This window comes from Cyprinodon tularosa, unplaced genomic scaffold (genome assembly GCF_016077235.1).
Source record: "Cyprinodon tularosa strain WSP-4 unplaced genomic scaffold, ASM1607723v1 ctg194, whole genome shotgun sequence".
Lineage (NCBI taxonomy): Eukaryota > Metazoa > Chordata > Actinopteri > Cyprinodontiformes > Cyprinodontidae > Cyprinodon > Cyprinodon tularosa.
The window spans coordinates 1,036,656-1,061,470 of NW_024038699.1; the positions used below are offsets into that span (position 1 = coordinate 1,036,656).

Sequence of the window (24,815 nt, forward strand, 5' to 3'; positions counted from 1 at the left end):
TGTGTGTAAAATATCTATTATATGTAATATTTATTTAATGTGCTTTAAATTTCTCCTGATGAATTTCCTTCCTATTCCATATTTTTGACAAGCTAATATAACATGTTCTGTCATTTCATCTTCCCCCCAATGGTCATATTTTCCTGTATTATGTTTTTTTTTTCTTAAAAAGCTTACTATTCACTCCTGTGTGTCCAAATCATAACTTTGTTATTATCCTTTCCTCCCTTCTGATCCTTCTTCCATTTCTTAATTCTCCAAATTATTTTTTGATCTTCTAAAACCATCTCCATTTACTTTCTGTATCCCATCTTTCTGCAATTCTTTCTTCAATTTTTGTTTGATGATTTTTATTTTCCACTTCTTCTTGTTTTTTCCTCAGACAGATTCCACACTAGTTGTTGGATTGCTGCCTGTCCCTGGCGCAGACAGTGTGCTACATTACTCTAATGAAAGTATAAGATAAAGTCTTCCCATCAAAAAATTTATTTCATAAAGCTAGGCGTTGCTCGCATCTTTCTGGTATATTTATGCTTAAAGTAAGGTTTTAGTTTACACTGATTTAAATCCCACAGAGAAAATCCCTGACACCAGGTATTTTCTATGCCATTTAAAAGATAACCAGTAAGATGGAGATCAGAGGCCAGTCCAACGTGTCCTAGTCATAGCTTGCAATAAGTCTTTTACACGATTTATTCAGGTAACCTCTTCCCAACTTATACAAACTGAAGAGCTACCTTAACATGTCTCCTGTCAAGAGGCATCTGCCCATTTCAACCAGAAAGGATGGTGTTTTTTATATGATTCAGAGGAGAGTGGGAGAAATGAGTATGCAGGAAGGAAGGGAAGAGAAGAAACAGTTACATTAAGACTTAGATTTGTACAGAAGAGGATTAGGGCCACTGAAAAAATAAAAAAGTTAACTAATTAAAAAAAAAAAAAAAAAGTCAGAATTCTGAGTTAAAGTCGGAATCCTGAGAAAAAAGTCAGAATTCTGAGTTAAAGTCGGAATCCTGAGAAAAAAGTCAGAATTCTGAGTTAAAGTCAGAATCCTGAGAAAAAAGTCAGAATTCTGAGATTAAAGTCAGAATTCTGAGATCAAAGACAAAATTCTGACTTTTTTACCATATTAAACTAAAATAAAATTGGAAAATGAGTTAACTTTTTTTTTTTTTCAGTGGCCCTATTCGTCTTCCGTAGATTTGGGCATACAGGATTAAACAGTACTTTATTCAAAATAGGTAAACATATCACCGGTAGCTGTGAATACTGTGAGCAACAAGAAACAATGAGCATGTTATGGTACACTGTAAGAAGTATGGAAGGAAAAGGAGGGAATAGTTTAAAAATATTAATAAAGAAAGAATACACTTTAATTTAATAGAAAACCTTAGAAAGAACTAAAGAGATAAGTGTTATGTAATTGTTTTATCATTATGTTAGATTAATCAGTGTAATTAAGAGGATTTGAATCTTATTTTGGTTTTGTTGGTTTTGTTTTGTTCAGTATAAGTAGGTAGTAGCCATTCAGATCCACCCTCCATACCACTTGATGGCGGTAATGCACCATTTCTTTGCGTGCCAGCTACCAAAAAAAAAAAGAAGTAACCTGGATGTAAAAAAAAAAAAAAAAAAAAAAAAAAAAACGTTAGCTTGTGTTGCTAATTTGGGATAGTAAATGGATGTCTCTCTCATTGGACAGACTCTGTAAGAATGTTCTTTCTATCTAATTGTTTTGAACCACGAAGACAATTTTATACTGGTTGGAGCAGAACAGGATCGTATTTGTTTTGATCAGTAAATTGTATGCATTGTTAGCCACCGATGAGCTAAAGCAGCTAACGTGAGGAAAAAAAGAAGGCTTTAAAAGTTAATGATTTAATGCTATAACGCCAGTCTTCTCTCTGACTTTGCGAGGTCTGGATGGGGAGACTAAGTCGACTGTGAATGTCTTCTCCACCTCTTGTCTTTCACCAAATGATTTGAGGAAATTACATCAGAACCAGAACTTCTGTCCAAAGCATCAGACTCTTAACTCTGCATCATCGCTTCTGCTCTGCTACTGTTTACATTTTCTATAGGGTTAGATGATGATCACAAAGAAGATAGGAGTTATATTGCCTTGAAGGTGCAGACTGGGATTGTGAAAAGGAGAATCCCTGGTAAAGGATGTCTGACATGGTGAAGACTGAAGCAGAAGAGCCTGGAGGGCCAGGTTATGTTCCCCTCTTAGCTGAACCTTTTCCATTAAAGATGGAGCACATGCAAGACAGAAAAGACCTCGGTGAGTGACATGTTTCTTTCTGATTTAAAGTAAAAAATAGAAGCTGTGGTAGGGGGCTAACTTTTCATTTTAACAATGATTCGATTCATATCAGGATGCATGGATTCAGTAAATCTTTAACCAAAAATATAACAAGTGTGACTGTGAAATAAATACCTGCATACTGGACAAAGCAGGTAACATCTCCTACTTCTTTACTGTATCTTTTAAAATAACTGTAAATAATTAGATAAATATAGGCATAAATAAACATGTAGTAAATATATAATGGAAAATACACTCCAGATTAAATCAATACCACTTTGTGGTATTATTTTCAATAAGAATTTTTTTTTTATTAAAGTGCACAACGTGCAATTCTTATTTAACAACAGGTTTACCTGCTGTTTCCAATGCTATTGTATTCTACTTCAGAATATTACAACTTTAATATAAAAGTAAACTGCAACATCTATTCAGGTTTTATCAAAAGTAGATTTACCTGCTCAATAAAAATTAAAACTGGCCCCTAAGTTTGCATATGGGAAGAGAAACTAAATTGTAAAACCAACACGTGAAATACGGAAGATTGTAATGTTTGTTTACATCTCAAGTCTTAAAGGAATAGTACACCCAAAACATGATTAGCCTTCATTTTCTACTCACCCCCATGCTGAACAACACCCTGGAGTACCTTTTTGATATCTCAAATGCATCTGGAGATCTGGGAGGCTTCTTGCTGTCTGCTGACATTCAAATAATGGAGGTCTATGGTGCCCGAGGTCCATAAAAGTCCACAAAAAACGTGTCAATATTCCTCCATACTGCTCGTCCAATGTATTCCAAGTGTCCTGAGTGGGTAGCATCCAGAATTTACTCGAAACAAAGTCATTTAGAATGTTTTTAGAGCATAAACAGTAGTGTATAGGATTTCCTGAAAGCGTGCACATGCGCGATCACGACGCTACGGAAGCCGGCAGACCTAACCAGATGAAAGTGCGCATTCAGCGTCTGCTCTTCCAATAATGCCGGCGTAGAAGAAGAAATGTGCCGTTTACCTGTGCAAAGAAAGAAACAACGAAAGAAAAATGTCTGAGGACTTCAGTGTTGAGGAAGAGCATGAGTTCTTTGGCGAGCTGAATGCGTTGGTTTGGTCTGCCGGCTTCCGTAGCGTCGTGATCGCGCATGTGCGCGCTTTCAGGAAATCCTATACACTACTGTTTATGCTCTAAAAACATTCTAAATGACTTTGTTTCGAGTAAATTCTGGATGCTACCCACTCAGGAAACTTGGAATACATTGGACGAGCAGTATGGAGGAATATTGACACGTTTTTTGTGGACTTTTATGGACCTTTCTGCCTCGGGCACCATAGCCCTCCATTATTTGAATGTCAGCAGACAGCAAGAAGCCTCCCAGATCTCCAGATGCATTTGAGATATCAAAAAAGTACTCCAGAGTGTTGTTCAGCATGGGGGTGAGTAGAAAATGAAGGCTAATCATGTTTTGGGTGTACTATTCCTTTAACTCTCTAACTGATTCAGTAAGGCTGCTTATTTCTTGTATAAAACTAAAAACCTGCCTTAAAAATAAATCTTCCATCTCTTGTCACCTGTAATAAAGTGGTCTAGATTAACTGCCTTCCCAATAAGAATCTGAGCTTGTCTATGTTATTTCCAATATTTCCAGCTCATCAGATGCTGGTGATTAAAGAAGAGGATACACATGGCTGTTCCCCCAGTTTGGACCAGCAGGACCAAGAACCTTCTCGCATAAAGGAGGAAGAGGAGGAACTATGGCTCAGCGAGGGGGAAGAGAAGCTTACTGTGAAGAGTGCAGAAGAAGTGAAACCTCAATTATTAGAACTTCATCAAATCAAAAGTGAAGACAACAGAGAGACAGAAAATCCAACCCTCAGTTCAGCTGATCCGATGGAAAAACAACCTAACGGAGGATACTGTGGAGGTCCAGAACTAGACTTCGACTCAGATCCAGTGTGTTCCTATCAGAAAAGTAAGATGACAGTTCACAGAAGGGGTAAAGGATCTAAACTACGCATCAAGCTGAATGCCCAGGGCCAAATCCATAAAGGAGAGAAATCATTTGGTTGCAATATTTGTGGCAAAAGATTCAAACGTGAGGCTAACTTCAAATTACACATTGTGATTCACAATGAAAAGAGAGAACATATTTGTAATCTTTGTAGTAAAGGATTTAAGATAAAGCGCGCTCTTCAGACACACATGAGACGGCACACAGGAGAGAGACCGTTTGCCTGTGAAAATTGCGGTAAAAGGTTCCATGCAAAGAGTAATCTCACGAGTCACTTAAAAGTCCACTCAGAAGAAAAAACATTTTCTTGTGATGTTTGTGGTACTAGGTTTATAAGAAATGAAAACCTTAAAAGGCACATGTGGATCCACACCACAGAGAAGCCATTTGTTTGTAGTGTTTGCAATAAGGGATTTTCACTGCAGCAGAGGCTGGAAACTCACATGCATGCTCACAAGGGAGAGAAACTCTTTATGTGTACTGTTTGTAGTAAAGGATTTTCCAGACATGAGAATCTTAAAAGGCACATGCGTGTCCACACAGGAGAGAAACCATTCGCCTGCAGTTTTTGCAGTAAAGGATTTTCACTACAAGAGACGCTAAAGAGTCACATGCGTGTTCATACGGGAGAGAAGCCATTTATTTGTAGCATTTGTAGCCAAGGATTTTCTCTGCAACAGAATCTAAAGAGCCACATGTATGTTCACACAGGAGAAAAACCCTTTATTTGTAGTGTTTGTAATAAAGGATTTTCCCGGCAGGTATATCTAAAAAGTCATATAAAGGTTCATACAGCACCTTTTAGCTGTAGCAGTTGTAGTAAATGTTTTATGAATGAAGAACAGCTACAGAGACATGTGAGGTTTCACTCGGAGGACAGGCCGTTTAGTTGTGAGGTCTGTAAAAGTAGATTCAATCAAAAGATTCATCTTGAAAGTCACATGCGGGTTCATTCAGGAGAGAAACCTTTTGTTTGTAGTGTTTGCAGTAAAGCATTTTCACGACCAGGGGATCTGAACAGACACATGGGTATTCACAAGGGCTACAGCTAATGATTGATTGACAGCTAATTTTTCAATATGATTTTAGGCAATTAAATTATTATATTAATCAGGGGCTGAAATTCACTGCTAAAAAGTGGGAATAGCAAATTATCTGATCCGCAAATCCATTTTTTTTATAATGTGGGAAATTCCCCCTTAAAAAAAAAATCATGGGAATGTGTAGCTACTAATGTTGATGTTTTCAGATTTAGACAAAGAAGAAAATCTCCGCTACTGACTGTTCTTCTTTTCTTTTCTTTTTTTTTTTTTCTTATTCTACTCTTAGAGCCCAAGGTTTTGGCTAGCAAACCAATGGTCATCATACTTAATATCTTTAACCTTTAAAATATATTTCAAATATGGATCGCTGGCTAAAAAGCAAATATTTCGTCCTATCAACAGAGGACCCAACTTCTAAAAAAAAAACACAAATCAAAAGGTCAGATACGTTTCAGCCTAAATGGCTAGACTTGCATCCCTGGTGACATGAGCTGCTCCATCTGCAAAAATGTATGGTCCTGTACCTCATACCAGCCAAAACTGTAAAACCTCAACTTTGTGCCGCCACTCTGACAATGTTTCTCTCACACTGCAGCAGTGAAAAAACAAAACGTGAGGCAGATTCAGCTAAAAATGTAATGCTCCATGATGCACAAGTGCAGCATGAAGATGAAAGAAATGGGCTTCTTAAAACTGCTGACTGTGTTGCAGAAAATGAAATGGCCAAAGCAAACGTTGAATATATATAGGCATGGATCTGATTTTAGATTATATTAATCTGTGTAGGTAACCTTGCAAGGTTTTCCATCCTAAAAAAATATTCTTCCTTTAACACCACAGTTAAGTGAGAAAAAGAGACCATGCAAGGGAAAGGGCAAGAGAGAGCAGCTGAAACAACCACCCCCCCTATTTCAAAAGTGATTTTCAGGCACTATTAATTCATCCTGCCCTCAGGGGGAGCATCATATTTCAAATCACTACACAATATTTTGTGAACCATTCATTTAAAAATATGATTTGCTACTTTTTGGAGCTCTAGGTTAAGATAAAGAATAATTAAAACTTGGTTTGAGCACTGATTGTTATAGAAACTTAGAAGTCAAACTGTTAATCTTAGCAATGGGTTTTGTCTTATCTGACTGTTGTGCATGAATGTTACCACAAGGTGGCAACGATGCATTTGCAAAGCTCCAGCAGGACCTATAGATGCTAATTTGCTAAATTGTAAAAGTTTGAAAGCTTATGCAATCATCAATCATTTTAGGGCAAGGTTAATTTATGTATGTGTGTTTAGGTGTGTGTGTATATATATATATATGTATGCATGTGTGTATATATGTATGTATTTATATGTGTATATGTATATGAATTCTAGACATATAATTTAATATTTATTTCCTATTCTAATAATAAAAAAATAAATGTACACATGTAAAACTGTACTTGATCAACATGTCCTTAATGGAACCCAGGTTTTACTTAAGTTGTCTGTTAGAGAGGAGCTCTGCACGATTGTGTTGTATATTTTAATTCAGTCTGTGTAAATACTTGAAAATAAGGAATACTTTTTATTTATTTATTCATTAATTTATTTGGCTAATTGCCCAGTATAAAATACCTGTTGACAGGGTGTTTTTTTCCCATCTTCTTTTTATACATATTTTTTTTAATTAAAGTTCCAAGAATTAAAGGGTGAAAATTGACCATTTTTTATATATTTCTGCCAGTCAGCATAGTTAGTTAGATACAATGTCTGCAGGCTAGTTTTCTTACATAGAGCTACAAATGTTAAACTTTTTTTTTTCACTCTTTAAACCCGTTATATATTTATGTAACTAACCTGTCTTTGAACTTGCTGCAAAATTTGAAACTGAGCAATGATGAACATAATCAGAATTGTGAATTAAAACACCCTTGGAAAACATTTCATATTATTTGATGAAGTTTGTTTGGAAAAAATTAAAATGACTTGGTTTTAACTGCAAAATGTCCTTGAATTATTTTATTAATCTGTGATCATTTTAATAAACTGTTTCTTTTCTTTTTACCTATACATATATTTTCTTTACTTATATTTTCATTTTAGCATAACTTGAACTGAGGTCCAATACTGCTGCGAGGTAAAACGACAATACTGTTATTACCTTTAATACTTGCTGCTTTCAATTCTACTTCAAATGTATTTTTCTTTCATGTCTTCATTAAAAAAATAGAATTGATGTAAAAAGATGTTATTCTGGAAAACATGTAGCTTATTGTTGTAAAAGAAAAACATTTTTTAGATGATACTGGAATTTTAAAGTATGATAGAGATTAGATCAGTTTACTAGTCTAGTACCTCAAGGTCTACGTTTACAATGCAGGTCTTATGCTCAAATACATGTCTATTTTTTTCAGGAATCTGATTTTATTTTTTTTATTTTTTTTTGGTTGTCCAAATTACTTTTAAAATTCTGCCTGTACCTGACTTTAGTGTGGACTGTTTGACTCCAAACTGACCCCCATGTGCATAAAAACAAAGCATTGTCACATAGAGCACAACAGTAAACACAGAGAAATTGGTGATCTGTGCACAACAGAATCAATTTACTGTTTCAGTGGATGCCGTGTCTGAAATGCATCAAAAAAGGAGGGGAAAACTTTTTATTTTGGCATTTAAGGGAGATTTGATGTCATTTCAGCACAGAAAAGATCTGGATATAAAGACACATCAAGTAACAGTTGATGCATCATTAATAATTGTCTTTGAGGCACCTTAAAGTTACCTGTTGGGTTTCCATCCCATATAATAGAAGCAGATCATCGCATGCTCACATCCTCTGAAGGGTTCTATACAAAAGTCATAATGCAAACAATTGTGCACTTCCTGTTAGTTCCTATAAGCCTTTTCATTAGCCCTGAATTATGTTTTAACTATCAATTAACAAGCTCTAAGGCCTTGCCAACTCTCAAGTACATCACTGAACTGAAATAAGAGTAAGTCAATGTTCCCTAAAATATGTGTATTTTCCCTTGATTTGAGCAGATAAACTCATCTACCTGGTTAAATTAAGAGGAAATTGATTTCTCTTCAGAATAATTGTTCACATATACATATATATATATATATATATATCCTCACCCTCTGCGGTGGTCTCCCTTTTTTTTCTCCAAGCTGGGGTCCTCTAGCAGAGGCCTGGGAGCTTGAGGGTTCTGCGCAGTATCTTTGCTGTTCCTAGAACTCCACTCTTCTGGACTGAGATGCCTGATCTATATCCATGGATCTGCTGTAACTCCTCCTCCAGTTTGGGGGTCACTGCCATGAGGGCCTCAATGACCACAGGCACCACTGATGCCGTGACCTTCCAGCTCTTCTCTGAGCCCCTGGTATTTCTCTAGTTTCTCATGTTCCTTTTTCCTGATGTTGCAGTCTCTTGGTATTGCTATGTGAACCAAAATGGCTTTCCTCTGCTTTTTGTCTCCCACCACAATGTCTGCTTGGTTTGCCATTACAATTCGGTCCGTCTGTATCAGGAAGTCCCTCAGAATCTTGGCTCGGTCATTCTCTACCATCTTTAGAGGTGTTTCCCACTTTGACCTTGGGGTTTTTAGTCCAAACTCTGCAAAGATGTTCCTGTACACTATTCCAGCCACTTAGTTTTTTTGGAATTCTGAGAAAAAAGTCAGAATTCTGAGAAAAAAATCAGAATTCTGGAAAAAAAAAAAAAAAAAAAAAGATTTCTGAGAAAAAAGTCTGAATTCTGAGGAAAAAAAGTCAGAATTCTGGAAAAAAAAAAAAATAAGATTTCTGAGAAAAAAGTCTGAATTCTGAGGAAAAAAAGTCAGAATTCTGAGGAAAAAAGTCCGAATTCTGAGAAAAAAATTCAGAATTCTGAGAAAAAATTGGAATTCTGGGAAAAACAGTCAGAATTCTGATATTAAAGTCAGAATTCTGACTTTTTTTCTTAAATTATACTGGAATAAAATTGAAAAATCAGTAAAAAAAAAAAATTCAGAGGCCCTAATCCTCTTCCGAAGTAAATTAAAGGCCATATAAACTTCTTTTTTTTTTTTTTTTATAGCACACAAGAGGGAATGTAAGAGAAAATAAATGACAGAGGTGCGTCTGATCGATGACTTTACAGTGAAACGCAAACTGTTGTCATGAAAAGCTAACATTTGAAAGCGGAAGTAGTTTCATACAATCAGAGCTTTACTCGACATCCATTGGTTGGAAACACAACAGTTAGCTTAACGGTTCATTGGCTAATTCCTGCATGAAGAATAACTTCACATCCTTGAAGTTTGTATGAAACAGGTATCTGTCTTTCTAATTGAAGGTCTTCGCGAGGATATGTATTTTACTTATTTATTTATTTTTTTACATATTTGCTTTGAACCGCTGTGACCATAGCTAACCGGTTTGCAGTGGAATGCACTGTTAGCCACAGTGGAGCTAAAGCAGCTAACAGCAGCTAAAGGAGAGACCTAATCAGAGTTTCTTACGTCTAGATTTTAAAGTTCGTGGTTTAGTGAATTGTCTATTATCTCTCCTTTGAAGAGGACGGTGTTTTCTATGGACCCCTCCCCTTAAAGCCTTGTTTACCTGTGAACAACGACAGTGGAGACAGCCTGAGAGACACAGAGCTGAGGAAGGTATCAGACTCTCCCCTATGCAGCATCGCTTCACCTCTGCTGCAGCTTACATTCTCTGATAAAACACTTGATTTAATCAGGTTAATTTGTGTCTGATTCCAGTTTAAGGGAGAAGAAATAAGGAGATACGGTTTACAGGCGATAATTGTAAAAAGGAGAATCATAAATGGAGCCAGGATGTCTGAAGTGATGAAAATAAAGATGGAAAACCCTGAAGGGGTCAGCTTGGAGTCTCCCATGGATCAGAACCAAGACAGCAAAGATTTGGGTAAGTGACACAAACCACTAACTAATTGGTCCAGTTCTTATACATACAGGAAATCCTTATTCTGGCTGTTTTGTTTAAACACAGGCGTCTTAGAAATAACAAAGATGTCCAGACAAAAATTAAAACAAGCAAGGCGTGGAAAATTAAATGAGTTTACATGGTAAGAGAGAAGACATTTGTTCAACATTATTAATATGCTGATTACATATTGGAGATGTAGAAAAGCAGCAGAAAAGGGAGCAGAATTGACAGACAATTTTCTAAACCAATGCAACTAATTCTTATATGATATATAAGTACAACTAATAAATTTTAAGTGTTTTAGGATGGTAGACATAATTTAAAAAAATATATATATATTTATATATGAAACAAACAACCTTCTGGTTTGGTGATCTGTATGTTTAATATTGATAATCATTGTTTAATGTTAATTGGAAGCATCAATGCAGTTTTACTTCCTATATTAGATGCCCTTTTTCCTGGAGGAACAGGGACATTCGATGAAAATTACTTTAGGAGTTAACTTTTAGTGCAATTCCCACCATTTTAATAGGATAACTGCTTTTTAAGACAATTTTTGAAAAATACTACCAGTGGTCAACGGTTAGATACTGTGAGGAGAGGGGCAAAGTGTGAGAATAACCCCAGTGTCCTACTGAACATGTTAACACCCCGGAGTGTCAGCACAGCATCCTCTATAGTCAATCAGATTAGTTCCATCCAGCGCACTGCATAGCGTCCCAGAAGCGCAGTCTGCTTGAAGCTTCTGTAAAATTCATAGCTGTTCTATTTTTCATCAATACCTTGTCTAAAAGTTAGGAAAAACTATAAAGTGAATTCAAAATGGCTTCCCATATGCCAAGTATTACTGTAAAAAAAAATTTTTAGTTTAGCATATAAATGCTTTTATTTATAAAGTTGTCAGCAATATTAACTGTCTGTGTGTAATTCATTATCTCCAGTCCATCAGATGTTTGTGACTGAAGAAGAGTCTACCCCTGACTGGAGCCCCAGTTTGGACCAACAGGATCAAGAACACTCGCACATAAAGAAGGAAGAGGAGGAACAGCAGATCAGTTGGGAGGAAGAGCAGCTTCCTGTAAAAATAGAAGATGAAGGGAAACCTCAGTCAACAGAGCTTCATCAAGGTGTTCCTAAAGAAAACAGAAGGACAGAGGTTCCAACTTGTAGTTCAGCTCAACCTATTGGAGAGAACGGCACAGAACCAGAAGTGCACATAGATCCAGCATGTCCTTCCCAACAAAGTAAGATGGCAGTCCAAAAAAGGTGTAAAAAACTATGTTCCAAATCTAGAACCCAGATTGTAGTCCAGGGTGGTGAGAAACTATTCAGGTGTAGTACTTGTGGCAAAATATTTAAATATAAGCGTTCTGTTAAGTTACACATGATACTTCATACTGGAATGGGAAAACATAAGTGTGATCTTTGTGGTAAAGGATATATAGAAAAGCGTTCTCTTGAGGCGCATATGAGAGCCCATACTGGGGAGAGACCATTTTCATGCAATGTTTGTTTTAGAAGGTTTAGTACAAAGGGAAGTCTTAGAATACACACAAAGCTCCATTTAGAAGAAAAACCTTATTCTTGTGATCTTTGTGGCAAAAGATTTTGGTTAAAAGCCGTCCTTAAAAAACACAAACAGATCCACAGCACAAAGAAACCATTTGGCTGTAGTGTTTGTGATAAGAGGTTTTTACGACAAGGAAATCTAAAGTCTCACATGTATACTCACACAGGAATTAAACCATTTATTTGTGGTTTTTGTAGTAAAAGTTTTACCCATTCAGGTAGTCTTAAGAGTCACATGTATATTCACACAGGAGAAAAACCTTTTATTTGTCGGGTTTGTGGTAAAACATTTCCACGACAAAAGAATCTAAAAAGACACATGTATGTTCATACAGGAGAGAAACCGTTTGTTTGTGGAGTGTGCAGTAAAAGATTTCCACGACCAGAGAATCTAAAGAGGCACATGCGTGTTCATACAGGAGAAAAACCATTTATTTGTGTTGTTTGTAATCAAGGATTTTCACAACAACATATTCTAAAAAGTCACATGCATAGTCACACAGGAGAGAAACCATTTATCTGTGGTGTTTGTTGTCAAGGATTTTTACAAAAAAGAAACCTGCAGAGTCACATGCGTGTTCATACGGGAGAGAAACCATTTACTTGTGATGTTTGTCATCAAGGATTTTCTCGACAAGATGCTCTAAAAAGTCACTTGCGTGTTCACACAGGAGAGAAACCATTCGTTTGTGATATTTGTAGTCAAGCATTTTCACGACAAGATGGTTTGAAAAGTCACATGCATGGTCACACAGGAGAGAAACCGTTTACTTGTGGTGTTTGTAGTAAAGGGTTTTCCCAAAAGGGGAATCTAAATAGTCACATGCGTGTTCACACCAGAGAAAAACCTTTTGCTTGTGTTGTTTGTTGTAAAGCATTTTCACATTCAGTTAGTTTAAAGAGACACATGGGTTTGCACACAAGAGAAACTATATGTTTGTAGCAGTAGAGGGGAAGCCTTTTCATGCTGCGACAATTCATAAAAAGTGTGGATGGTCACAGTGTGTGTTTGAAGCACCAGGGTCTGTTCAGATTAGAAGAGTCCTTCATATGCAGCCAATAAATTTTAGCCTCGTGAGACCATCCTGATCTCGCGAGCTTTCAAGGTTTCACTCGCAGATCAGTCTGGAGACTCTCCGTTAAAGAAAATTTGGAACCGTTCACCAAACGAACGTCCAATCAGCGTTGGCTTTGAGGCGGGTTGAGGTGTGACGCAACGAGAAGTGCGACAGTTCAGTCTAAAGAACATGGCGGCTTCAGCCCGATGAAACTAGCGTTAGCGTGGCTATCGAGCAAGTTTTATCGGAATTACAGAGTATTTCTTTACTGAAAGAAGAGCAGAACACTGCTCTGGAGGCTTTTCTCAGAGGAAAAGATGTTTTTGCTCTTCTCCTGACTGGTTTCGGCAAGAGTTTGATCTATCAATTGGCTCCTCTTCGTCGTCGCTCTGTTACGTCATATGCTTCGTTGATCTGATTGGTTTATTTGGCCCGTCTATCACCAACATAGGCCAATCAGCTAACCAGTATTTTCGCCCCTTCCCAAAATTACTTCAACGGAAGGTTTCCAGATGGATATGCAGAGCAAATCCATCTGGCGGAGTCAGGTTTAATAAATTTAGCCTTTTTGCTCGGTTGGAAGGCCAGGCACACTGTATACTTCGTAGTTCAGGGTATCCGGTTACTCATTGCGAGTCCAAGCAAGCCAGCTGTTCCGTGCTTAGAGGTAAAAGGGCAAAGCCGACAAACGGTGGTGAATATTGTAAGTAAGGCTGCAAATAACGATTATTTTTGCAAATGGGTAAATCTGTAAATAATTTTTTCGATTAATTATTGGATAGCAGAAGGTTCCTATTAGAAGGCTTTTTGAGAAATTAAACCTGGTGAAACGTTTCTGCTTGAGGAGTTCTGGATGGAGCATATTAACAGACGAAAAAGATTTTATGTGGTAAATTTTCACATATTTTGTTTTACAATTTTGGTATAAATGCTGCAGAAGGTCGGTTGCTCTGTCACGTTTTAGAGTCTCTACACTCCAGTTAACGATTAAGCGATTACTAAATTAGTTGATGATTATTTCAATAAAAGATTCAGTATTTCAAGTATTTCAACCGTAATTGTAAGTACAGTTTAATTTTATACAAGTATGTTTTATCTCACATCAATGAAAAAAGTTCATTTAAATGGTTATTGAGTCAGATAGGCTGCGGATAATTTTTGGTTTATTGAAATGTTTTATCTGTCATTAAACGGTTTGACTGACGTTTAAGCTCAGATTCCAATATCTCTGCGGTGTGGGGACTATAAATCTGATCTGCTGCTGAAGCTCCTCAAAAATGAAATTAGAACACAGAATAGTGGTGAGAAGTTCGGCATCCATTCTTTGCCAGCTTTGTGCATCAACTGTCACAGTTGCTAGGCGACAGAACTTACGCTGAGTTAGGGGCGGAGAATCTGTAGCAGATCTCTTCCGGCCTCCTTATATTTACTGCCTTTGAAGGTCTGAGTCCAGGTTGACTATGTCCTTCAGAACGCACTGAGAGCGTGTATGTAATTATCTAATATAGAGAAACCTTCCGCATCTTCCCAGTCCTATATTCTATAAAAGGACAGAAAACAGAACGCTGCTTGGTTTAGTTCAATCTGCTCAGCTTTGTACAACTATAAAAGGATCCAGATTTTTGGACAGAGAGTAATGGAAGTAAGACATGATCATTGTTGAATAGTAAAATGTTTGAAAGATTGTCGCTGGGCGATTTTTATCACAAGCTATGTACGATCTGGTAAGGATAGCGAGTAAGTATTCTATTTAATGCTTTCTCTCCCCTGCTCTGTCTCCTTTCTCATGCACTGCTCCATTGAAAATAGTGCATCAATTTGGTGCAACATATAATGCTGCGTTCACACTGGACGCAGCAGGCACGACAGAAGCAACAAGTTTACATGCAAAGTCAATGGTTGACGCGTGTCAAGGCGCAGCAAAAGGTCCCGCAGCGCGTTTTGAGCAGCAGGCGCAGCACGTCGGGCACGTTTAAGCATCTGACGCGCAGCAAACGCGCTGCTACTCGAGATGGAAAAATGTTACTTTGCTGCTCGACGCACCGCGTCAACCAATCAGAGAAGCTGATCTGGCAGCTGGCAGGGAGAGAGACACAGCGCTGATGATACAGAGCGCTAAGATCACTCCTCTGAAGCAGTTTATTGACGCATAAATTAACTTAAAATGCAGAAATCTGCCGGCAGAATATGTTCGCTTTTATTATTCTGGTGCCTGCAGATTGGATTATTTACATGAAAAACACCTACCAGCTGCCGCGGTGAGCCGCGAGGAGGCGACCCGGCCAGAGGCTGCTGTTGAAGGGATTCCTACTGTCGGCGCACCGCTGGTAGTGTATGTGGGGGGGTCTGAGCGGCTCTGACAGAAATAACATTGGAAGGCAGGATTGTAATCTGGATGAACTGACTGCACTGATTACGTTTTCAGGTGGATTTTCTCACTTAAAAACATATTAAAACTACTTTATTCCCACTGATCACAGCAAATATAGCTGCATGCAAAGACAGGATAGTGAAGCTCCGCCCAACGCGCGTCAGACACACTTTTGCACCGCGCAGCCAGAGCAGCAAAACTGCTTCAGCCGCACGTCAGAAATAACTGGTACAAGCAGCAAAAATGAAGCAGCAGACACGATTTTGTTGCTCTTGCTGCGTCCGGTGTGAACGTAGCATAAATGTTTGGGGTTTTAAGGAGCTCCCAGATAATATGGTGATAAAACGCTCCATTACAATAATCGGTAATGAAATGGCCAAAGGACTGTGTAGTACAAATACAAAACACATGTAACATATATGTAATCTATCAGGAGGCTTGAATCATTATGATGGTAAATGGTAAAAATAATTAAGAAATAAAATGTAGCAGTAAGCCTTTGAGTAATTGGAACCTTCTTATTTCCCTTTGGGATTAATCACGTATTTTTTAATTGAGTGATGGTAGTACAGTGTATGTAAACTGCTTTTTCTGTTTATTTTTTATTGTTGTGATGGTGTTTTATATATATATTTTTTTTATTGTCACTGACTCTTTGGAGTATGGTTTGTCTTTATTATATTGCTGCATTGTTCTTCTCTTCTTACTAAAAAAAACAAATAAAGGATATTATCTCGATCCAGTGCAATTTATTTATCAATTACACTTTAAAAAATACTCAAGCGAAGTGCTCGACATATCAACAGAAAAAGTATATAGTAAAATTAACAATGGTAATAAAAGAGGATATACCTAAAATAAAACGCACAACCGACTCATTAGATAAAAGAACACAACTCGAGGATTGTTAAAATCCAGGGGGGAAAAAGGTGAGTCTTGAGAAGCAGCCCGTCTAACATTCAGCTACGCCTTTTTCCAAAACAGATGGGCTCTTATAACAAAGGCCTCGCCTCTAAGCTTCAGCCTCACCCTTGGAACGGCCAGGAACAAATGATCAGCTGACCTTGAAGACCGTCGATTTTATCCTATACTAATATATCTTCGACACAGCCAGAGGCTGAGAAATTACCATTGTGCCTTAAGAAATTGATACCAAAAGATATTTTAAACTGAATGTTCAAGGTATAGTGGAGGACACTGTTTTTCCAAGTGGATCATCAAAATAAGTGGTCCTCCTAATTGTCAATCATTCTGGTTTGTTTACGTAAGGCCGTCCTACGTGCTCATCTTCTTTTTCACTTACTGGTGTTGAGTCTGACATAGTGGAAAAATTGCAAATCTCTTGGAAAATAAGCTTGTATGAGCAATGCAAACAGCAACTTTTTAAATAGCATGCAGGATGAGAAATGGGCTTGTGCATGCTCTTGCATGCTTTTAATAGACGTTCCCTCTCGGCAGCAGGTACAGCGTTGTGCATCTGCTTTTTTTATCTAAAAGTAGAAAGAGCGCGTCTTAAAAAAATTTGGAAAAATCCTCCATTATACCTTTAACATGTCCATATTAAAAAATAATAGCAATTAATATCAATAAGTTTCCTGATAAATGTTGGACAGAAAATGAAGATAAAAAGGCAACATGTCCAAATTCAAACAAATACCCTGGTATAAAACACATTAAATGTTTCTTTAAACTTCCTTTTCCTTTTATGTTAATGAGCATCAGCAAAATTCCTGTTAAATTCTAATTTGATTAAATCTAAATCCTATCTGCAACTTGCAGGTGTAAAAGGTTAATGATGAAGAAAATCTAAATCATTTGATTATTCTAATTGCTCTACTGAGGCTTAGCTGTTTCTGAGTAAAACGTACAACACAGTGAAAACACTGTATATTAATATCACTGAAATATTTAAAGATAACTAATAAAGACTGAAGTCACTGAAGCGAAACCCAAGAAGGAAAGAGTAGTCTGGAGATCAGAAAAAAATAAACATAAAAGCCAGTAAATCCCTACAAAGTTATTTGTAGGTATTTTAAAATGATTTAATATGTTGGAAATGAAGAAAGAAATATAATGATAAAGCAATTGTAATTATACTTTATACAAAGTAAATGCCTTTCATGTTTTTAACAAAGACATTTCCTTTTTTTTTATTGGTACACCTTAAGTTTATTGGTTTATTTATTGGACGCATTTTATATTTCCACTTTTATTCGTAATTCTTCAGTTTTATTCACCCCCCTTTAGAGGTATACAGAACTTAAGTAGGGATGTCCTGATATGTTTTTATTTCCTATACGACTCTGATATTGCAGTTTTGGTTATGAACCGATACCAACAATAACCCGATGCAATATCCGCACTAATACTATACTTTTATGACTAATTTTCTAAGGTGGATTGGTAAAAGAGGCAACTGGACTTTTTCTGAAGACGTGTCAAGACCTATCCAGGAATCTTTGCTGAGAGAATTCACAAAGCCTCTTATTAATCAAAATATTGTTAAAATCTGTATGTACTAGGGATTTGTATACAGCATCCTGGACTGTTTCTGGATCTGCAGTTGGTACTGTGGCATAAGTAAGACAATGGTCAGACATTCCCAGATGCAGCTGAGCAGTGGCAATGTGAGCTTCCCTCTCGTTGGCCTACAGGAGGTCTTAAAGGGGTCACTGTGGAGACCAGTGTCACATGGTTCAAATCACTAAGAGAAGCGAATGATTACATCTGGGTGCTTAGAGTAAAAAATGTCATATGCTCTATTATAACCCCAAAATCAACTATCTTTCCCTAAAAAAATTGTGCATGTGAATGTCTGTACATCCGTACTGAACACAGTTGTGGTTTTATTCTTTGCAAATTGAACAAATATTGAATGATTTCTGTTCATTGTAAAACAATCTTGAAGACCAAAATGTGAATACCTTAAGGAGCCGTTTTGGCTCCACTATTATATAGATTTATAATAAATTATTTTCTTTTAAGTTACCCACAAAATCCCCTGCCGGATTTATATAGATGATGTGATGTTATAGCTAAAACAAATGATTATGATGATGTATTACAGCTGCTGAGATAGAGAATCTGCGATCCAGTGAACATTACAGAAGGAGCTCTGCAGTTCAGCAACAGCATCCAGGATGGGAGACATTGTCCAACAATGATGTTAGTTTGTTATATCCCAGAACAGTGGAAGCTCTCCCAGTGAGATGTAATATAACCTGAAATAATATTTTTAATTGCTTTAGTGAAAAATCATAACTGATTGAAATAAAGGGTTAAAAATCAGTCTGTATATTTTTACTGAAGTAAAATAACTCTTTAATGATATTTTGATTTATTAAATTATCTGAAAATTTACAAGTTAAGTTCTGGAGAAAAACAGCTGCTACTGGGAAAATAAAACTGAACATTGCAGGCAGGTCCTGGAGAAGAATTTTGGTTTTCAAGGCAAAAATAAAAACCAAAATGTCTGAGAATTTAATATTTATGCATATTTAGAAAATAATTTGTATAAAAAGGATGGAAACAATTATTGCACAAGATAATTTTTACAGGGTTGGATAAATACAATTGAATACATTTTAAATAACTATTCTACAAGATCGGACTAATTTATACTAATTGAAACAGCTAGACTGTCAGATTTAATGACAGCTTTGTCTGTGTTTCCATTTTTTTTAATGAAACAACCAATAGAGCTAATGCAACAGCCCCAACTTTAAAGAGTACAGAGTGCACAAATTTGATGTTCTTATTTTGCAGGATGTTTACTACTTTTTCCTGTGCTGCCTGTTTCACTCTTTAGAACCATCAGTGCATAATTTGATGCTATGCCCACATCTTTAAAAATAAATATGAACTATAACTCATTCTGGAAAATTACTTATTTTTCAGAACCTGCTTTCATTTAAGTTCAAACACTGCTCTGACAAATATCCATTGGCTAATGGATGCTGTTCTCTGTCATCCAGTTCACAGTCATTCCAAAAAAGAAAATTAAAAACAATCCAATGGACTTTGTTTCCAAGTTTGAAGACATTTCGCTTCCCATCCAGGAAGCTTTTTCCATTCAAAATGTCAGGAATAGTGTTGAGTTCCATGTTTTATACAGTAGCCCAACAACACCTTGTTTTTGTTTTGAAAACACGTTTGACTCAAAACTTTTCACATGCAGCACATCAGTAAACAGGAAGAAATGGATGCTATGCGCAGAACAGTAATTTCCCTCTGGGATTATTTAGGTATTTCTGATTCTGATTCTGAACAGAAACCATTTATTGTGCGAGTGGATGCCGTGTATGAAATGCATGAGGAAATGAGGCAAATATACATTGAATATATATATGTATTGAAAGTGTCATCAAAGTCACATGTCATCTACATTCATTGCATTATGGACTCTATATGAATGTAGCTCTAATTTAATGAAAAAAAGTCACATACCAGCCAGATCTAAGCATTTCACATAAAAATTCAGAATTGGGACAAATTTTTATGCTCCATGAAGAAGGCCAAGAGGACTTTTTAATGTAACTTGGTGCTCCATGCAAGACAAACCTATATGTTAGATAAAGATTAGAGCACAATTACATTTTCTCCTTAAAAGTAATACTATGGTCTGGATAAAAGAAAAAAAAAAACATTTAGTGAGTACCACTGCTGTAACCTAGCAACTACACAATTGTTGATGCCATGATGTGAAAGTACTGTTGAAATGTGTGAGAAATAAAGTCCAATTATATATATATTTTTTTTTTATGAAAATCTTAGTGAAGGAGAAAAACAATACAATATACCCCTCTAAAAAGATATTTAGTTTTACAGTTGATTTTAGCCTTAAACACTGATTCAAATATTGTTTTTAAATGTTAGTCACGTGCTTTTGAACAACTTGAACTCCAGACCCCTCCATAAGAAGTGGGACCGGAGTGTTCCAACTACATGATCACACTTCTCACCCTCCTCAAAAGAATTATGCTGGCGAGGAGAGTCCGGCTTATTGCCAAACCTCTGCTTCAGTAGGAACAGTTGGGTTTATTTAAAGGGTCTACATTTACTTTTTAGCCCCAATCAAAACCTATGGTAGTTTTTACAGAAGGATTGTAGAAATTGCAAAACAATGCAAATATCTGCCACATTCTGCAGCCTTTTAGTCTAACTAATGAAATGAACGTGTGGAATATATTGTACACTTTATATTAATCTGTTAGTATTTTGCAAAACCATCGATTTACATTTAGAATTCATCATTAGCGTCGCCGAAATGATTGGTTGTTGATTTGATTTTTAAACTAATGAATTTAGACCTTAATTTAACTGCAGGTTAAAGGCAAATTAAACTTTATTTTCTACACAACCACAGACCAACTCTGCCATATGTAGAAATAAATACAGAAATAATTAAACTCTCAATAAATAAATGAGCACATAATTTATTTATATTTATAAAAACAATATACAAATAAATGTGGGTAGAAAATTCTGTATGCATACAGAAATGTAAAAATGAAAGGCAGAAATAAATAGTGTTGATAAAATAAAGAGCGTAAAAAAATACAAACGAAGAATAAAACAGACAAAAATATAACATGCACATACTTAATACTTAATAAATAAGTAATAAATAAATAAAGTTGAAGATTATAATGGACAATAAATAAATAAGGTAATTATTACAAAAGCGAGAAAAAACAAAAAGCTAATTAAAAGAGATATCTAAATGTATGTCTCACTGTGTAATTTAATTTATACCTAAATTTATTTGTTTATTGTATTTTGGGGGGTAATTAAATGTATGCTTATTTATTTATTGAGCATTTATTTTTCAAATATGGCAGAGTTGGTCTTCCATACACAACAGGGAATGCAAGAGAAAATAAATGACAGAACTGCCTCTGATCGATGACGTTACAGTGAAACGCAAACTGTTGTCATAAAAAGCTAACATTTTGTTTTGATGATTTTGTGTTGTTCAGTAGGTAGTAGCCGTTCGGATCCACCCTCCATACCAGTTGGGGGCGGTAATGCACCATGTTCGTTGCTTGTCAACCGCCAATAAAATCTCATAAAGAAGAAGAAGAAACGCTAAGCGGAAGTAGAGCTTTACTCGGCATCCATTGGTTGGAAACACAACAGTTAGCTTAACGGTTCATGGGCTAATTCCTGCATGAAGAATAACTTCACATCCTTGAAGTTTGTATGAAACAGGTATCGTTGTTTTTTCTGACTTTCTAATTGACGTTCGTCGTGAGGATATGTATATATTTTTTTAGATATTTGCTTTGAACCGCTGTGACCATAGCTAACAAGTTTGCAGTGGAATGCACTGTTAGCCACTGTGGAGCTAAAGAAACTAACAGCAGCTAAAGCAGAGACCTAATCAGAGTTTCTTACGTCTAGATTTTAAAGTTCGTGGTTTAGTGAATGGTCTATTATCTCCCCTGTGAAGAGGACGTCGTTGTCTATGGACCCCTCCCCCTAAAGCCTTGTTTACCTGTGAACAACGACAGTGGAGACAGCCTGAGAGACACAGAGCTGAGGAAGGTATCAGACTCTCCCCTATGCAGCATCGCTTCACCTCTGCTGCAGCTTACATTCTCCGATAAAACACTTGATTTAATCAGGTTAATTTGTGTCTGATTCCAGTTTAAGGGAGAAGAAATAAGGAGATACAGTTTACAGGCGATAATTGTAAAAAGGAGAATCTTAAATGGAGCCAGGATGTCTGAAGTGATGAAAATCAAGATGGAAAACCCTGGAGGAGTCAGCTTGGAGTCTCCCATACCTGCAGCATCCAGAGCAGAAATGGATCAGAACCAAGACAGCAAAGATTTCGGTAAGTGACACAAACCACTAACTAACTGATCCAGTTCTTATACATACAGGAATGAAGCCTTATGCATAGCGTCCCAGAACCTTAGTCTGCTTGGTGCTTCTCTAAAATTCGTAGCTGTTCTTTTTTTCATCAACACCTTGTGTATATATATATATATATATATATATATATATATATATATATATATATATATATATATATATATATATGTGTATGTATATATATATATTTTTTTTTTTTTTTCTCCTGTGAGATACTATTTGAATATTATATTTGTAAATGAAATGCAGCATTTATGCTGGTATCCGATTTTTTTTTTTTTTCAAGATTTCAAGAAATGGAATGGCTCTGTAAGTTTAGCATATAAATTATATGATTTATAAAGTTGTCAGCAATATTCACTGTCTGTGTGTAATTCATTATCTCCAGTCCATCAGAAGTTTGTGACTGAAGAAGAGTCTACCCCTGACTGGAGCCCCAGTTTGGACCAACAGGATCAAGAGCACTCGCACATAAAGAAGGAAGAGGAGGAACAACAGATCAGTTGGGAGGAAGAGCAGCTTCCTGTAAAGATAGAAGATGAAGGGAAACATCAGTCAACAGAGCTTCATCAAGGTGTTCCTAAAGAAAACAGAAGGACAGAGGTTCCAACTTGTAGTTCAGCTCAACCTATTGGAGAGAACTGCACAGAACCAGAACCAGAAGTGCACATAGACCCAGATCCAGCATGTCCTTCCCAACAAAGTAAAATGGGAGTTCAAAAAAGGTGTAAAAAACTATGTTTCAAATCTAGAACCCAGATTGTAGTCCAGGGTGGTGAGAAAATATTCAGGTGTAGTACTTGTGGCAAAATATTTAAACATAAGCGTTCTGTTAAGTTACACATGATAATTCATACTGGAATGCGAAAACATAAGTGTGATCTTTGTGGTAAAGGATATATAGAAAAGCGTTCTCTTCAGACACATAAGAGAGCCCATACTGGGGAGAGACCATTTTCATGCAATGTTTGTTTTAGAAGGTTTAGTACAAAGGGAAGTCTTAGAACACACACAAAGCTCCATTTAGAAGAAAAACCTTATTCTTGTGATCTTTGTGGCTCAAGATTTTGGTTAAAAGAAGTCCTTAAAAAACACAAACAGATCCACAGCACAGAGAAACCATTTGGCTGTAGTGTTTGTGGTAAGACGTTTTTACGACAAGGAAATCTAAAGTCTCACATGTATACTCACACAGGAGTGAAATCATTTATTTGTGGTTTATGTGGTAAAAGTTTTGCCCATTCAAATAGCTTTAAGAGTCACATGTATATTCACACAGGAGAAAAGCCTTTTATTTGTCGGGTTTGTAGTAAAACATTTCCACGACAAAAGAATCTAAAAAGACACATGTATGTTCATACAGGAGAGAAACCGTTTGCTTGTGGAGTGTGCAGTAAAGGATTTAGTCAAGCAGAGAATCTAAAGAGGCACATGCGTGTTCATACTGGAGAAAAAATGTTTATTTGTGTTGTTTGTAGTCAAGGATTTTCCCAACAATATCTTCTAAAAAGTCACATGCACACTCACACAGGAGAGAAACCATTTAGCTGTGGTGTCTGTTATCTAGGATTTTTACAAAAAAGAAATCTGCAGAGTCACATGCGTGTTCATACAGGAGAGAAAGCATTTACTTGTGATGTTTGTCATAAAAGATTTTCTCGAAGAGATACTCTAAAAATTCACTCGCGTGTTCATACAGGAGAGAAACCATTCATTTGTGATATTTGTAGTCAAGCATTTTCACGACAAGAGGCTCTGAAAAGTCACATGCATGGTCACACAGGAGAGAAACCGTTTACTTGTGGTGTTTGTTGTCAAGGATTTTTACAAAAAAGAAACCTGCAAAGTCACATGCATGTTCATACGGGAGAGAAACCATTTACTTGTGATGTTTGTCATCGAGGATTTTCTCGACGAGATGCTCTAAAAAGTCACTCGCGTGTTCACACAGGAGAGAAACCATTTGTTTGTGATATTTGTAGTCAAGCATTTTCACATTCAGTTAGTTTAAAGAGACACATGGGTTTGCACGCAAGATAAATTAGTTGTTTGTAGTGGTAGAAGGGAAGCCTTTTCATGCTGCGACAATTTATAAAAAGGGTGGATGGTTACAGAGTGTGTGTTTGAATCCACCATGGACTGTCTCTGGATATGCGGTTGGAACTGTGGCGTAAGCAAGACAATGGTCAGACATTCCCAGATGGAGCTGCGCAGTGGCAATGTGAGCTTCCCTCACGTTGGCCTACAGGAGGTCTAATATCCCCTTCTTCCTGGTGGAAGCTAATGATTACATCTGAGTGCTTGGAGTAAAAATGTCATGCTCTCTTATAACCCCAAAGTCAACTTTTTTCCCCCCCAATAAATTGTGCATGTGAATTATCTGTACATCTGTACTGAACAAAGTTGTGATTTTATTCTTCACAAATAAAAGAAATATTGTTCAGCATAAAATATTGTTTATGCAGTTCAGCAACAGCATCCAGGATGGGAGACATTGTCTAACAATGATGTTAGTTTGTTATATCCCAGAACAGTGGAAGCTCTCCTAGTGAGATGTAATGAAACCTGAAATGTTTTCAAATGCTTTAGTGAAAAATCTTAACTGATTGAAATAAAGGGTTAAAAATCAGTCTCTGTGTCTTTTTACTGAAAT

The 24,815-nt window shown here is 36.5% G+C and overlaps 3 protein-coding genes and 1 long non-coding RNA gene across 5 annotated transcripts; all 4 read left to right on the forward strand.

Annotated features, from left to right (window-relative positions):
- The first annotated feature begins 1,631 nt into the window (after positions 1-1,631).
- On the forward strand, positions 1,632-7,345 carry LOC119782485 (gastrula zinc finger protein XlCGF57.1-like). Its single transcript, XM_038283473.1, has 3 exons — positions 1,632-1,707; positions 2,082-2,284; positions 3,953-7,345. The coding sequence occupies exons 2-3, from the start codon at positions 2,170-2,172 to the stop codon at positions 5,365-5,367; spliced, it is 1,530 nt and encodes a 509-aa protein (XP_038139401.1). The 5' UTR covers positions 1,632-1,707; positions 2,082-2,169; the 3' UTR covers positions 5,368-7,345.
- Positions 7,346-9,526: 2,181 nt separating this feature from the next.
- On the forward strand, positions 9,527-10,232 carry LOC119782486. Its single transcript, XR_005280667.1, has 3 exons — positions 9,527-9,655; positions 9,899-9,993; positions 10,096-10,232. It is a non-coding gene; the product is annotated as an uncharacterized LOC119782486 (long non-coding RNA).
- Positions 10,233-11,214: 982 nt separating this feature from the next.
- LOC119782484 (gastrula zinc finger protein XlCGF57.1-like) lies at positions 11,215-13,022 on the forward strand. The gene has a single exon (XM_038283472.1). The coding sequence runs from the start codon at positions 11,235-11,237 to the stop codon at positions 12,795-12,797; it is 1,563 nt and encodes a 520-aa protein (XP_038139400.1). The 5' UTR covers positions 11,215-11,234; the 3' UTR covers positions 12,798-13,022.
- Positions 13,023-21,388: 8,366 nt separating this feature from the next.
- LOC119782482 (gastrula zinc finger protein XlCGF57.1-like) lies at positions 21,389-24,791 on the forward strand. Of its 2 annotated transcripts, XM_038283471.1 has the most exons (4): positions 21,389-21,493; positions 21,735-21,829; positions 21,932-22,121; positions 22,551-24,791. In XM_038283471.1, exons 3-4 carry the CDS (start codon positions 22,007-22,009, stop codon positions 24,200-24,202), a joined length of 1,767 nt encoding a protein of 588 aa, XP_038139399.1. In that variant the 5' UTR covers positions 21,389-21,493; positions 21,735-21,829; positions 21,932-22,006; the 3' UTR covers positions 24,203-24,791. The 2 variants fall into 2 exon arrangements, with proteins under 2 accessions (XP_038139399.1, XP_038139398.1); XM_038283470.1 differs by having other exon boundaries at positions 21,389-21,829.
- Positions 24,792-24,815: the final 24 nt, after the last annotated feature.